A 17,225-nucleotide genomic window follows, 5' to 3' on the forward strand; every position below is an offset into this window, starting at 1 on the left:
TAAATGAGATCTCAGTGTTTTTTATGGGGTTGTTCAAGAGACACAAGAAAGGGAAACTTTGCATAGAAATTTAATAAAAGTCGTAGAATTTTTAGGTTGGAAGGAACCACTGGAGGCCATTCAGTCCAACCGCTTGCTCGGCGTAGGACTACAAAGTTAGACCAGTTCTCAAACAGAATAAGAGGTCATCCTTTGGGTTTGTGTTTTCCAAGGTTCACTTTGAGTTCTTTTATTAAATAACAATAACTTTCCATGATAATTTATCACTTAGGAATCATCATCATTCATTAAAATCTGTTGAGTGTACATTACCGTCTCCTTGAAATCTTTCATCACAATGGATGTGTATTCTATACAATAGGCAGCCTTACTCACTATTTCTATAGCAGATATTAAAGATATGAGTCTGGCTCTTTACCTTCTGTACCAAGCTCTGTTGTCAGCAGGGTTGGAAGAGAAGCCTTTAGATACTTCTGAAACAAAACAGTGAAATACAGTATCCCTTTCTTACTGTGAAAGTTACAACTATTATTATTCAGACCTCTTAGCTCTAAAAGAAGACAGGCTATCAGGTTATAAAAATGCATGAAAGTTCAATTCAGGTTGTAAAAGTGGGGGAAGATTTTGATATTATCTATTTTTTTTTCTATTTTTTGCTTCAGTGCTCCCTATAATTTCATTCCAGCACTGTAATGGTATGAGTACATTTGCAAAGAGGTACTTACCTTTAATATGTTATCTATTAGATATTTGGATTTCTATTTGGATAGAAGCCATGAAAAAAAAATTTAATCACATTGCTAAAGCACTTGCGATTGGCACTGCGCATCAATTTTACTTATATAAACATGGTAATAGGTTTTGACAGGAGTTTGGAGAAGGCTACTGAATGCCACACATGCAACTTTCAGATATGCCGTGGAGTGATAAGCCATGGTACTGACTTTATCCTAGATGCATATCCTAGAGAAGTAAGGCATATAATGAAATGTTTAAATTACTTTGTCTTCTCTACTGACTATGAATATTTCAAATGAGTTAGAGTTTTCTTAGCATTAACAAAATATATCAGCATCCTCATATATCTTGTACCTCTCTACAACAGCATAGTATAACTACTAACCTAGTATGCATCTTAAGGCAAAAGTGACCCTGCGTTACAGTATTGTGGTTAATTTGTATAGAACCAAAAAAGTACCTGAGGTGAAGCTGACAGCAAGATAGAGACCATTTTTCTAAGCAAGTTATACCGCATTACATCAACCATTCTGTCTCTTTCATTTCTTAGGTTTTACTGGGACTTAATCATGCTCATAATGATGGTTGGAAACCTTGTCATTATACCAGTTGGAATCACATTCTTCACAGAACAAACAACAACACCATGGATTATTTTCAATGTGGCATCAGACACTGTTTTTCTATTGGACTTGATCATGAATTTTAGAACTGGGACTGTTAATGAAGACAGCTCTGAAATAATACTGGACCCTAAAGTCATCAAGATGAATTACTTAAAAAGCTGGTTTGTGGTTGACTTCATCTCATCAATACCAGTGGATTATATCTTTCTCATTGTAGAAAAAGGAATGGATTCAGAGGTTTACAAGACAGCAAGAGCACTCCGTATTGTGAGATTTACAAAAATCCTCAGCCTGTTACGTTTATTACGACTTTCAAGACTGATTAGATACATACACCAATGGGAAGAGGTAAGATACATGTTTATATTTTTACTCACTAAGATCTTATTCCTCTAGATATAATAGTTAGGTCTCTCCAAAGAGCTACGCAGAACCAGTATGGAATCAAGAGTTTTTACTCACTAGTTGTTGTAGTTACATATAGGTGCTAGGGGAAAAGCCATTTCTGAAGAAAGCATAGATGAGTTACCAATTCAGTCTGTTAGCCACAGAGACTGAAAATAGGTTTGGCACCATCAGCACGAGGAACATGAGCTCATACTGAGAATCCGTCAGAAATTTTAGGAACTAGCTAAAGCTGCCTGTGAGTTCAGTGAATAGCACTTAGAATTGTGAATTAAATACTTTTGTAATCCAAGAGAACTTAAAATGCATATTCATATTTTTCTGTTACAGGAGAAATTGAATCCATTTATAATTGAGTAGATTTCCTAGAACAGTTGTGGTGTGAAGGCTTGTATGTAAGCTGAATATATCGAATACTTACTTTCTTTAAAAAAAATTTTTTTTTGAGTCATTTGCTTCTAAACTGTCAACTCCACTATTTCCAGAAGTGACCTTATGCTGCCTGCCAACTTGGCATGGTGACATTTCCAGGAAATTATGGCATTCCCTAATTTGGCATGCTTAGGGCTAGGAAGTGTTTGAAACTTTGGCACATATCACCATGATTCAGTCATTTCATTTCTTGCCTGTCCCCATTTCTGTAGTTCTAAATATCATAATATGTTTTAAAAGGAAGTGCTAAAATACAGGAAAAATAACTGCTGTTTTTTAAGCCTTTCATGCAGCCAAGTGTACTGAGAATGATTTTGTGAAGCATTTTCACTGACAGTATTAAAAATAGACTTGCATAAATTTACTTACTTATTTTAAATGTTTTTAATTAAATGATTATTGAAAGAGTGCTTGGTATCCTTTCTCGTGATTTTCTGCCAGTTACATCTCTTTCAAAGCATTACATTCCCCTTTAACAGAAACGTAAATGCTAAGCTTTCTCACAAATGAAGTCAGATTATATAAAAAAGACCTGATCCTGGATGATACAAAGTATCAAACTTCTCATAAATTTATAGCTGTTTCTCAAAAACCTCCTGGAATCAGTCATTATTTTTATTACTCTTTTTTGTAAATTCTACATCTTTTTGCCTCTTGTAATGCAGTGTAGCTATATTTTTGACACAGAAATAGAGCACGGCAGTTTCATACGCAGTTTAACTAAGGCAAATGATTAGGAACATCTTGCAGTTCTACCATAAAGCTGTGCTTTTGTCTCCTCTCTGCTTTACAGAGAGACAACCTTCTGAAATGCGTTCAATGACATTATTTTCAGGCAGCTTGAGTTAATGGCTTGCCACGATAAAACTCAACTAAGTGAAATGAATACAGATCTTTTTTTCTTCCCCATTGCCTCTGCTGTCAAAGAAAAATCAAGTATTCTAAATCAAGAAAAGCTGAATCTAGCACTAAATGGGACTAGAAGCAACCAGAGGATCTAATCCAAACCAGCAATGTAATCTGTAGCTAATGGCTGCTGATTTCTACCAGAACAAAGATGATTCCTCTGGGCTGTCTGCTTATAATTTCATGTCCAATTCCACTAATAAAACTTGAGAAGTATTTGTCCTATGATACTTTCTTTGCCAAGTATTAAAAAACAAGTCGAGTCCATGATTTTAGATTTGATAAGATGTTATCATGCTCCCTGGATATTCTCAGGAAGGTAAAAGAGGATCTGAAATAGTACTATTCCTTTTTTGTTTTGAACCTCTAATAAAGCAACTATAAGCTTGTTGGCTCCTTTTAAAAAGGAGTTCTGATGACTATGGGAACATGCAAGTACAGTGATAAATATGGAGACTAAGTCAGAATTTGATAAATCCCCAAATGAAATGCATGTAACAATCATCTCTTAGCTCCTTTGAAATGTCAGAAATAAAGGCAGTCATATGGGTTTTCATATTTGGCTTTTGTTATCACAGTAGTTTATTACTATTTTGAATGTGGGGTGTGAAAGTGTTCTGCATGGCGATCCATTTCAGCTTCTGAGAAACTGTATGTTACAGCACCGTAATGTTTTAAAATAATGAAACCGGGTAGGGATGAACTTTGCTGGATTAGAAAAGAGTAGTTGGATTGTCCCACGGTGATAGTCAGTGAAACCTTTGCTAATGATATTAATTCTCTTCTGTATTGTGGATGTTTGTACATGCACAACGGAGAGCGACTGTTAACTAACTTGTTGATGACACAAAAATGGACCCTGTTTATCTGTGTGTGGTTAAAAGGATTTAGTATTTTTTGCATATGGGCTGACATGTGGATTTTAAACGTAATGCAGATTAACGTGAAATACTACATATTTGGATCCAGAATAATGAGCATTATGTCAAAAATATTGAGAGGATGATCAGCATCACTCATTCTTTATAAACTGCCAAGACGATACTTCCTGGAAAACTGATTAACGAACAAACAAGGTTGTTTAATACAGCTCTTATCCCATGGAGGTGTTTTTCTGTCCTTATACAGAAAAGACAGGTTGAAATTGTGTGGGCTTTTCCTTTCTTAGTCTCATGTTTCCTGAACTTTAAGATGAGTAGGCAACAATTTTAAGGCTTTTTATGTGGTATTTTTGAAACATAGTTCCTTTTCTTTATTTATTTCCACATCATTTCAATCAGTTAAACCAGTATCAAGCTGCTAACAGTCTTATACAGTAATATTGAGGTAAATAATGTATGTATTTCAGAAGCTTTCTCTTTAATGGGTATGAGGGAACAGAGCTGTAGCCTGTGGTGCAACATATATATTAAAATCTGACTGATATAGTCATACCAGTCTGATGTTAATAGTTTATTCAAACAAATGACAGTGGAAATGAGAAGACATTTAAGCAAAGATACAGAAGATATTTTTGCAGGAATTCATTTACTGAATTTCCAAATTCACATTGTCCTCAACTTATTTTTATCCACAATATCTAATATGCCAGTCTTTTATCAAACCAGATATCAAGAAATAGATGATATACTTATTTAAGTAAAATTATATAATTTAATATGCAAGTAAGGTTAGCTATTTAAATTGCTGATTGCAGAAATTATATTTTAGCAATAGCTTTTTACAGGGGGTTTGTTTTTCATTAGGATAGGTTCCTGAAAAAAATATTGAATAGGAAGTACTGGATCTTCTTATTACTTAGCGTAACTTTATTAAATTCAGAGAATCCAATATGAGAGAACTAGTACTGTTTGTCTGACATGATCACAAAGTGAAGAGGAAGAGAACAGACTGGTGAAAAACTTAAAACCAGCCCAGCAGAAGAAAATATATTTGCTTTAAATACAATAATAATAGAATGTTGAATGATCTAATTCACAGCTGTTTTTTTGTAAAATGTTTCTAAGAGAGATTGTTGGCTGTTTAAGCTGCTGACTCCTGAACATTTTGCATAGGCTTGCATGCAGCTAGTTAGTTATTCCTAGTAGTTGCCTATGCTTTTAGGCAACTAAACAATAAAAAATAAAAGATATGAATAATGAAAAAATATATTCTTATAATGAACTTGTTTACATTTTAAAATAATTTTGCAATTTTTTCCTTTGAATTTTAATTAAGAGATATCAAATGGTATGCCATTTTTGCTTTACATTTACTTGCAATTATAAATTTACTGATTCTTTCAAATCACAACATTTTTCAAAAGCTGCTTGAAAAATAAAGTTTAGCCTTGCTTAAAACTGTTACAGTCACAGGAGAGGAAGGAGTAGATGTGTAAATAAATAAAACCTGTGCTCCTAAAACTGTACCCTGAATCTCAGCAATTCTGAGAGGCCTGATAATTTAGAATTAGAATAGATTTTAAACTGACTGAATGCTTATTGCAAGAGGTGCAAAGAAGGTTATGTTTTGTAAAATATGCAATGATTGTAAATTCCAGCCATAACTTATTTTGGTTCGACTTGTAGTGAAGACTGGTTTTCACTTTAGCTAACCTTTTCAAGGTTAGGGAGCCTACACTGGTGTCCATTCTAGCCATTGCTAACCCTTAAGCGGTTAACAAAATGTTCCCAGAATTTCTGAGCATATCACACAAAAGTGTCTTATTCTGCTTTTACTGTTTTATTCCTAATCATCACAATAATACTGATCCAGCAAAGCTCATAAGCTCAAGCTTGCTTGAATGCTAACTCACACTGAAGTGCTTAAAAATTAAGCAAGTATGTAAGGGCATTACCAAATCAGATACTGTATTAACAAATTCACCTGTTGCTTATGGGAGATATTATCCAATCAGAATTATCACAGATGACCACTAGGTGTCCTCTCTTTTTGTTCCCGTACTCCTTATCGCTAACAGTACAAAAATTGATATTATTTATATGCTGAATTATTAATTTATGCCTAAATAAAAATATTGTTAAGGAATGCTTGTGTTACCTGGATGGATAACGGAAGACTTTTATTTCAGTAGCATGCTGTTTCTGTGGTATGCGTACAGATGACTTGCCACCTATATAAATTCAAACCACTTTTTCTGCTCATCATCTTGTAGTCTGTTGAGAAGTCAAGATTTTGTGTCTTTCCTTTTGATCACTGATTGAAGAATTGTGTGGGAAGGGAGAGAGGACAAGTTAGGTGGGTACTTGGCAAAGATAGATAAAGTGATGTATCTTTATTGGAGGGGTTGTTTATTTTATATTACCTAAATATGGCTATGTTTACAAGACATGAGTTTTTCCTTTTAATGATGGAATTATACAGCTTTTTCATTTGCTTAATTAACAGTGCCATGGAAATGGGAGGTGACATAATAGTTTCATTCTTTTCACTCTGTTTAAATTCCTGTCTTCCAAGGATATACTTTCAAATATACTCTCTAGATCCTTTAAAGTTGTGTATATTAGTGAAGTACTGAAAATAAGGGTGCTGGTAGAGGTTGAATGCATTTTTTTAATATATTAGCTTAAAGTAGGACATATATTTTTATTGTCTTTTATAGATGCATCAATCAAATATAAGTTGTCTATCTCATGGAGAGTGGGGGGAAGAAATGTGATTAAACATTTGCAAGGGGAAAGAAGACCTAGGAGGGTCTCTTACAAAGTCCATGAAATTCTGTAACAAGGTCTCCATTTGATATCTTCTGCCCTTCTACCATTGAGAGGTCTGAAGTAGGAGAAAATTGCTATTTCCAGCCAATTTCTACAGGAAAGAAACAGAAGATCAACAGAAGCTTTCCCTTCTGTTAGAAAGATATGCTTGGAAAATGCACTATGTTTAAATTAGTGAATTTACTGAAGTAGTGAATTTGTGAGGTTGTGTGGATCAATGAGGAAGATCAAAACCTTGAGTTGTTTGGCTTTATTTTACTTCATTTTATTTTTTAGAAGTTTTTCTGAACAGGACTAAGTAAATACACAAACCATGGTGAGTTAGTCGAGTTGTTTAGTGTGTGGATCCTTGTTTCCATTATCTAAGTCTTATACTTAGACTTGCAATTTGTGCTGTGCTGTATCTCGGGTATCTGCGGTGTTTGGATGTGGCTTCTTCCTTTACTCTGAAGTGAGGATGAAGCTGTTGTCACATGGGCTTGACACATGCTGGCTAGCTCCACCTCTTGTGTGAATTGGAGGAAAAAAAACATGCTATTTGCTTGCAATTCGAAGTATAAAATCTAAAAGTGCTCCTTGCTCAATGTATGTATAGTAGATCTCTCACTTCATCCCAGCGCTGAGGCCCGTTCCTATCACGTGGCTGCTGCTTTTAGCCATTCTGGGTTACATGGTCTCGTAGAGCGACCTCCACTTTTGAGAAGGAAGGCATTTAAGAGACTTATCATTGGTTTTCAGCCCAAGGCCATACTGCCCTGAAGCAGGTTTGTATTCTCCTATTATGTGACATCAACCAGTGCTTTACCTTTGGGTTTTTGTTTTCTTCTCAAGCCAAGAGTAATTGGTTGGTCTGTAAAAAAAATCAGCACACTCTGTAGTGTGTAGACTGGGGAAAGTACTCAGAATAACTGATAAACTATTTTAATTTCCTTGCTTTGAAGGACTTTCTTATTTTGGATATGATGTTTTATGCAGCCTCTAAATCCACTTTTTACCCCTGCATTTGATTGGAAGGTTTCAGTCTTTCTGTTTGGATGTGAACTAGGGCATGGCACTCGATCAGGACTGAGCTATTAGAGCGTTTCTACTTCAAGCTATACAAGCTGATCATTTAGAAATGTCAAATAGCATGTAGCACAGGACTGCTTAGCTTAGTTCCCCAGAGGGAACGCGTTCCTTCTGTGCCTGAGAGTTGTGCTCACTGTCAGTTCATTACTGGGAACGATGCACAGTGTTGGTATTCCTCCGTAATTTGATTGGGATGTTGGCTAATGGGTAGTCTGTCTGTGTGACAGCAACTGAGAGCAAGGCATTTTATCTGTAAACTCCGATCCTATAAAGCTGTTATCCTGACTACTAGCCCTTTTCCTCTTTCCACTCAAAATTAGAGAGACTGTTTTTTTTTCTTTTTTCCAAGCCTGGTGTGTGATTAAGAAACTTGATACACTGTTTTGATAGTCTGTTTCTAACTTCTAAATATAATTTGCTTATGATTTTAAATGGCACATATGCGTAGAACTGAAATGATGTAAAAGATATGTTACACATAAATTCCAATATAAGGTATTTTAAGAGCAAAAATTGGTCTCAAGATGTATAGATATGCAAGTCTCAGTGTTATTAAATAATATTTTTTCTTGTCATGTGATTTACAAGCCTTTTCTATGCCTTTTGCTAAACAGAGCACCTAATACAGTCTTTACTTGGTTGTGTTCCAAATGGGAAATTGTAATGGATCTCATTTCCCACAAACTTTTGCATTTATATGGATCTATCCATATTTTAACATTAGATGAGTAGATTCAGGTCACAGTTATGCCAGTACTTTCTCATTCAGATTAGTGAAAATTATGTATTTGAGAAGAGCATGTATCATTGGAGCCAAAACCATGAAATATCACTGGTGTAGCTGACGGAGCACATTTTGCTGCAAAGGTTTTGTTTGTTCATTCTATTAAATTCTGAATAACAGCAGGAAAATATACATAACTAATAGAGATAATTAGAAGGCATTATGATCCATGTTTTCCTAATAATAGAATACTAACTGCCAAAAAAGAACAGCAAATTGGTAGTGCAGGCAATTACTGAAATGCAAGCAAGGTTTAATATTCTGTTTTTTCAATTTTCTGCTTTACGATCTAAGCACAATCACTTTCATGGAAAGAATAGTCCTTTTCCCTACAGAATTACTAGTAAGTGTTATGAGTGTAAAGTTTCTTGCTTAATCTTTTCATACTCTTTTTAAGACTCTGCAAACTAAGCTTTCATGTATGCATACACCCAGAGAGTGTGGTGGTGATGTTTCCCCTAGCACATGAACCATAGAGACCATGGCCTAAGATAAATTTCCCTGAACTCAGATGCTGGAAGGTAATATTTCTTTCTTTATAGGTGTGTTTGTATGGCTTGTATAGTAACAGACCTGTCGATGGTTGTCTTGAGTTCACTACTTTGTGTCACTAAGATAACGTCTTCACCCCTGCAGTAGCATTTCTTGGTGATTCCAGTCAATGAGTTTTTAAAAAGGTTGAACTGTGTGAGCCTGTCTTTTACATTGAAATGTAACACTTTTTTAAAAAAAGAACTTTTTATAGTCTAATTTGTTGTTCATTAATTTTTGAGCCTTTCTGGGTAAAACTCCTGTTTTGCACATGCTAGAACTTGTATCCGTTACTCTTGGCAGCAGATTTGGAAACGCAGGAATTCTCCCAACTTAAGCTTTTAGTACAGGTAAAAAGCTTCCTTGGCTGTGCTTTCAGGGAGCTTTTTATTGGAGCTGCTGAACATCGTATTAAAAACACTATATAGAAGAATGATTTTCATTAAGAATTACGTTATTAAGTATAATGCTTACTGAATTACATACAAAATGAACTGTGAGTTTCTAGCTTAGAGAGGGAGAGACTTATAAAATGGAAATTTTATTAGACAGTAGTGTTTTAAAACTACATATAATATTATAGTACTTCTAAATTCAAGAGTTGAAAAATGCGTGAAAATGGCTTTTCATTAGACTTAGGAGCTTTGAATCTTTAGGGTTTATGCTTGTAAACATTTTGTTTATAATTAAGAAGCCTGGAAACTCACAAACATCTATTTCTTGAATTCCTTGAGCAGTTTTAGCCAGTGATGACAGCAATGCCTAAAGCACTCTCTTTCTCGTATTACTTGCTTTGATGTATGCCCATCACAAAGTCAAACAGGCCACCTTTTTCCTCTGCGTCACTGACTCTCTCGTTGCACAAAGGCACCTGCCTTTATGAAATGCGACGATGTGTTGTTCACAGGTCCTAGTGGGACCGACTGGGAATACCTTTATTATGGGATCAAAGCATGTGCATATAAATTCATGTATATAAATATACACAAATATATATATATATTCATCTTCCTTAACCCAGTCGTGTGCTGTGCCGTAGTCTTCCCATGCTGCTAGGCTCATTGCGTTTTCCTCTTTATTACTTACTGTTACCTCAGAACAGTTCTTTTTTCCAGCCTCTTTGCTTTCAGAACCAAGGGAAACAAGCTGTATCTGCTTGCCTGGAAATGGTGTCTTGTAATTGAACTGTCTTTCTTTCCAGTGAATGTTGCAACTCTTGTTATTGATCTGACAAGAACTGCTGTCACGCAGTGCATCTGTATCACTTCAATCCTGGTTTTGTGTGATGAAATGTCTTATGATATGGAACACTGTAGATTCCACTGTGCATCCAAATGGGTGCTGGTAGGTGAGTAGTTGTGACACCAAAGCCTGTATAATAGACACATGGGAGAAACCATCTGGAAGAAGGTGAAAGCAGATAAATAGCTAATTATGATATAACTGCAGTAATCTTGTCAGAGCCATGGGCACTATGCAATTGGGCTGCCCATAGAAGAGAAGAAAGATTAAACTCTTCCCCCCACCCCCCCAAGTGGGAAAATAATGGTAATTCAAAGCAATATTTATGTTAATATTCCTCTAAGTGTGAGCATTTTTAAGAGTAATCTCTGCATGTCTGAATAGAAACAAAACAAAACCCTTCTATCTGCAGTCTTTTGCCATCTCTTATGTATTTTGCCCATGTTAAAATCAATCTCATGTATCATAAATATTTACATTCTCTTTATCCTTCCTATTATGTCACATTTTTAGTAATTTATTGCACATCTTAGTCCTATGTGGATTTTTACCTATGCTTCTGTTAATTTTTGAATATCACAAATATGTATTTTAATTGATCTTTTCAAAATGGTATAAAAAATTTCAATCTGTTTATTGAGGCTATTAACAGAGTAAATGGCAGAGTAACTGCTGGATGCTGTAAATGAAGGTATCAAATACTTTGCATGAACATTAATAGAATTAACTGACCCTGCAACTTGTTTATCAAAACAAATCCATGAAAAGACAGCTTATTTTTCAAATAATTATAAAAAAAAGTTCTACTAGAACTTCATTGATTTTCATTTGTGTCCCATTATTATTCCCAAGAAAGCTAATGAAAACTAATCAAAACCCATATTTTTATATTTACTATTTTTCTATTTATTAAAATAATTGCTTACAGACTTATTAGTTCTTGCCAACTCTTGTTTTACAGTTAAGTCACTTTATATTTGAGGTAAAAGCATTTCTTTTCCTGATCAGAACAGCTGTAGTACTTTCTTATGACATAGCAATTCCCATTCAGTCTACTGTAGCTGATTACCAGTGCTCTTAAGGGTGATAAAGTAATTTTGACAACTTTGAATTTTGCCTTTGGGAAATTCTCTCTCCCCCTTTTTAGATGTTTATGGATCCTTTGTGTAAAGTGAACGTGGTCTGAATACCAACTTCATGCATGAACTCTTCCAGCTACATGATAATTTTAAAACCACATATGTCTGGGTTTAACAACCTATAGAAAGCTGAGAATTGAAAGTCATTGTGACAGCACATGAGCTTGAATTTTGTGTATTTGTTACAAAGATAATTGAACATCTTATTATTTGACCTCTCAACTTTTTTAAGATGCTTTTAGTAAATCTGTTTCTTTCTCATTTTCTTGGACAGAGAATGAAAGAAAACTTGTCATTTAAATATTTGGTTCACAAATTCAGAACTAAAATGCCAAAAGAAATGCCTCAAGTTCAAATTTTTAGTCCTGTGTCAGCTGTATGAATGAGGAATTTTGTTTCTTACCTCATTTAAATACTTCTGGAACACAGAGACCCAAATGAGTCATGAGCATGGTCCCATGGATTTCCTTCCAGTCTCTCTAAAAGTTTTCCTCTAATATAAAGCACACCATGATGCTGTTTAGAAGCAGTGATTACATAATTCAGAATTAGAAAATAGAACCCAGTGGTAGGTTAGGTCATCTGAGCAGTGCAAAATAATTCCTCATCAACAGAAAACTACAACTCTGAAGCCTTAAATGTCTGAAGTGATGCATCTTTCACCACTTCCATTTCAGGATTATTCTGCATGTTTGAAGATCCTCATTTTCCTTTACATCTCCTTTTATCATCTTTCAGCAGTAAGCTTTCTGAAGCAATGATGCATGCCTAGCTGCATGTCTAGCACCATGTTCAGGTGCTATATGTAGGATAAAAATTTAATAATATATTAATCATTATGTGTAAGCCTTACACAGAGAAGGATGAGGGAAGAAAAAGAAAATCTAGCAAGAGAAAGGACATACAACTTCACACCCATAAATGAATTTTTTTCCTCTATAATTGATGCTTCTTGTTAGCTGCTGCTGTCCATAAAACCAATATGGAAATGTTAAAGTGTGATATTGTTTCACTGAGTAACATGTTTTAGTTTAAGCTATGTGAAAATTGTAAAAGTGATATTGTTGAAGGTAATGTAGACCTTTGTTGAGTTCTGTCTGCTACAGTGATATATAGTTTGTTGTTGGAAGTTCAGTACTCAATTCATTTCTCCTCTGACTGTGTTCTTGCCATTTCAAGCATTCAGAAGAATCAGTTAGATGAAAAAGAAACAAGATTGTTTGGGGGGCAGGGGGAAGGACAATACCTCACAAGACAATGTGTCTCTGAATTTCTAAGAGAAAGAGCATATTCATTTAAACTTCTAATTAATCTGCTAAAAAAAGTGCCTTTATTAATTTTGTCTGGAAGTATTTTTGTTTAAACTGTACTTTCATGTTTGTCATTGTGGAAAGGATGACTCATAGCCATGAAAATCATGGCTATATTAGAACTATGCCTGGTCAGTTTAGAGAAGTTAAGACATTGAGGTAATTTACACTGGAAATCATAATGTCTCATATTTTCTCCCAAGATTGTTTGAAGGCTCACTGGGCCTGTTATAAGGCTTACTTATATTCTTGTGGCTTCAGTTTTGACTGACATCTCCAGGATTGCTATAATATTTTCATTTAATAATTTTATTAATCAGTCAATTACGAAGGAATATTCTTGCTGGTCATTCAGTTTGGTTGCCTTGTGCTAAATTTTGGGCGTCCATCAATCTTTGGTACTCTGGGCAGCTTAGATTGGAGCAGTTCAGGCATATATAGAAGGAGGATTCCGGCTACCTAAGAAAAGTTTAGGGTCAGACCTCTTCAGGGTTAGTTCAGCTCGACTGTTGTGTTCGCTATACTTTGGACTTAAGTGCCTCAGATTCAGCTGCGTTCTGCTTTAATGGCCATAGCCATAAGTGTTTGCTCTACAGTATCTGCATCATTTCACCTCTCTGTTTGCATGTACATAATATTTTCTGTTTGCAGTATTCCAGTTGATTAACAGAACAGATAGAAAATATTATGGGATCTCCACTGTGTTCTTTTTGCTGGATGATTTGTACTTGAAAATTGATCTGATTTAGCAACACATTTATTAAATATTTCTTAGCTTTTTCATTTTTCTGTTGTTTTGCACTGATGAGGTTTATCAAACCATAATTTAGTTTGGTGCAGATATACTCCAGCTGTTTTTTCACACTGAGAAATATGCCCCCAGACATTTATTCAGCAGCATCTTTTCAGATATCCAGCTCTTCCTTTATTTTGTGCAAGTATCTTAGGAAGACAGAAAGCCTGTATTCTGCACTCGCAGGCAATAGCTGTGAAATGTCAGAACCTATGTAGAGGCTGTTACAGAATTTATTGCTCTGCGTCCTTCGATCTCATTTCCATAGTTGAAAATACAAAACAAGACAAGTTTTAGGTGACGTTTTTTAATTAAACTAACACAAATAAGCATACCAAAAAAGGCATACTCTTCAGTTTCCTTTTTTCCTTTTTTCTTTTTTTAATATAGTTTGAAGCCAAAGAGAGAAAACTGATTGCCTAAACTTCTTGTCATATTTGCTTAGTTAAATAGAGTATTTTTTACAGGCTGTTCCCAATGAAGATGGCAGAATGTAGATTTGTTAAAATTATCAATTTAATTCCGCATTAAACCTTATGTTTTCTTCATAATAGCACTGCTTTTTAAAAAAAAAGGGAAACAAAAACAAGAAAATCCACCATATTATATGGTTGCGTTTTGAAGAAAGGAAATAGGAAACCTGAAATTCATTCCCCCCTCACCCTTATGGCATTTCTGGCCTGGGAAGAGGTTTGCTGCATCTTCTCTTGGCGTTGGCACGTTCCCTAGCTGAACATACCAGGTTCACTGTGCCAGCATGACTTTGTCCTGATGGTGAGAGCATTCATATCAAAGGAGAGGTATCATAGATATATATGTATTTTATGGAATGACTGTTTCATGACACATGCAGAAAGGGTAATGCCTCAGCCCTGACATTTCCAGTTGGCTAGCTGTAGGTAGATGCGTGTTCCCCATTATGACTCTGGCAGCACCATTATCAACTCTGAATTTCTGAAGTGTCCATCTCTTCCCAAAAATTGGGCAGGGAGCCCAGACACCCATTAAGCTCTGGAAAGCAAACATCTCAAAATAAGCTACCCAAGGGCCTTCTGAAATTTGGCTAGTTGAGCTACTCTCAAGCTTCTAGCATTGAGAATATACTTGTATATAGAAGGAATAAGATATATGTCCTGGAGAAGAATGAAAAGATGAAGCTCATTTAATTTTGCCTTATAATCTTCTGAATTTTGTGATCCAATCTGTTCATCTCAGCTGAATTTGATAAGGCTACCAGTTTAAATTAGAGGAGAATTTTCCATTACCGACAGAAAGTCTTAATTGTCCTCAAGATTTACCTTGCTGACCTGCTTCATTCATTTGCAAGAGGAAAAATAGGTATGTCTGCTGAAAAGCTCTTTGAAATGTGGAACAGAGAAGAACAAATCTAACCTTTGTGAACTTTTCTTTTTAAGTTGGTCTTCTGTTTAAGTAAAGCGTAAAGTAGGTAACTGGCAAGGTCTGTTTCAGTTCTCAAATTATGTTACAGAGCTTTGCAGTGATATTGCTATCATTCAATTCATTTAGATGATGTCCCAGAATATTTCTAAACTAACAGACAAAGAGAAATTAAGTAGAATTTTGTCACTTTACAGTCTTTTCCGTGGCAGATCAAGTATTTGTACCTGTAAAAACAAGGCTATGTATTATGCCTTATGTGCTTTAAAAGAATTACCATAGATTTCTTGGGTGTGGAGAGAAGAGTTCATTAGATCACTAATGCTGTTGATGAATACTACTATGTAGGTAGAAAAAAAAATCCTTTAAACATAGAAAGAGGTGTCAATATCATCAGACGATTTGGCCCATGTTATTAGTCTTTCAGTCTTCTAAACTAGACATAGTAGGCAGAAAAAATAGTATTGCTGTCAGTGAGTAAAGCACATCTTACTAAGCCTTTTATCCTGAAGTGCTCAATGTGAAGTGTTAAGATAATGCATAAAAAAGCTCGTCTCTGAAGGAGCTTGGTGACTTAATCTACCTCCTGGTTGAAAGTGTGATGAGATAGACTATCAGTAATTGAAAAAGGAGATAAAAGGTGGTCTAATACTAATGCAGAACTGCTGCCACAACTAATCAGTGTAAGGACAAGCAGCGAGCCAAAAGGGCTCAGAAAAATGGGATATTACATTCAAAGGGCTAAGGTAGAATCTGCACACTTGAAGTACAATGCCTGGCATGGCATATGTGTTATTTTATATGGTTCTTCAAAAGTCTAGTTCAGCTCGAAATATCAACTTTGTAATTCATTGGACTTCTCTTTGCTGGCATGTAAAACTACTGCACTCTCCCTGCCAGCCATGCTAACTGCACCAGCATTAAGTTAATGTTTCTTTCACTGTTTACAGTATCTTGCATTGAAATCCAGTTTCAAATTCAGTTTCTATCAGAATGTGATTGTGCACCTCTCGGGTGTGACCTGGGGTGATTTTGCTTGTGCTATGCACCTTTTTTTTCTTTCCCTTTTCCCCAAGAGTGGCATCTGTTCTGGGCTCCTGATTTGTAACATCTTTGCTTGATTTCCTAAAGGAGCAAAGTATGAGCTATCTCAAAGTGGACTTCCAGATCAGAGATTTCTTAAATTGCTAGCCAGCTGAAAACCTTCCTTCCACAGTTCTTTGTTTTCTGTGGTGTCCTTGACGTATCGAAACATCTCTCTGAGACGCAGGGTTGTGTCGTCCTGTCTCAGCCAATCCCTAGACGGTCAGCAGTGTTTAAACTGGTAACCAGTTGGGGTTCGGCATTCTCAAGGTAATGAGTCTTAGCTCATAACCTTGACATAGTTGACAGCAATCCAGAATGGTATTTAATATATACCAGTGTTTACATTTAATACTGTTGTCAGTGATTTCCCTGGTGCTATAGCACCACTCTTCAACAAACCGCTATGAATTTATTTTGTTCTTTGCATTTTAGGTGTGTCGCCAATAAGAGGTTGTAAGAGTCTGCACTGGTCAAAAAGGTTCACTAAAATACTTTCTTTCTTTGTAGTGCAGATTAGCTATCACAGATCCTTTATCCAGCAATATACACACGTCTGTATCCTTTTGGCCTGTTTATTCCTGTAACATCAGTGAGGTCTCTTTCAGCAAACTCTATACCTAAGAGCAAGCAGGTTTTTAAGAACTTGAATAGGCTGTTAGAGATGAGCCCTCTTAGATGCTCTGCTGGTCTTGTTCCCCTGTGCCCATGCCAAGTCTAGGGTTAAATGTGCCCCACATCTGCTGTGGATTTGATATTACTGCAGTGTTAGGCAAGTGGAAATGTGCTCCTGTTGTATGAGTGCACCTGATGGGGAGCTGCTGTGTGCCACAGAGATTACTTACTCCTTTCTATTAATGTTTCTGTGAGCACAGTTTAATGCTAGTCAATTAAATACTGTTACCTAAGTTTTAAGTTACTTAAAACTAATTTCTTCTTTGATCTTTTCTCTAAAGCAAGTTGCATGTAAAATAAAGTGTTTTATTTTAGTACAGGTTCTTACTGTACTTTCGTTAAAGATTTTTTAAAGAAATGCCAATTTTATCGAAGTTACGAA

General features: G+C 35.5%; 1 protein-coding gene across 1 annotated transcript in view; it reads left to right on the plus strand.

Annotated features, from left to right (window-relative positions):
- The window catches only part of LOC135324260 (potassium/sodium hyperpolarization-activated cyclic nucleotide-gated channel 1-like), a 208,469-nt gene that overhangs the window by 22,311 nt on the left and 168,933 nt on the right, over positions 1-17,225 (plus strand). Inside the window, exon 2 of the mRNA XM_064500142.1 lies at positions 1,289-1,712. Within this exon, the coding sequence (XP_064356212.1) occupies positions 1,289-1,712 (424 nt within the window). The remainder of the gene's footprint in view (positions 1-1,288; positions 1,713-17,225) is intronic.

This window comes from Dromaius novaehollandiae, chromosome W (genome assembly GCF_036370855.1).
Source record: "Dromaius novaehollandiae isolate bDroNov1 chromosome W, bDroNov1.hap1, whole genome shotgun sequence".
NCBI lineage: Eukaryota > Metazoa > Chordata > Aves > Casuariiformes > Dromaiidae > Dromaius > Dromaius novaehollandiae.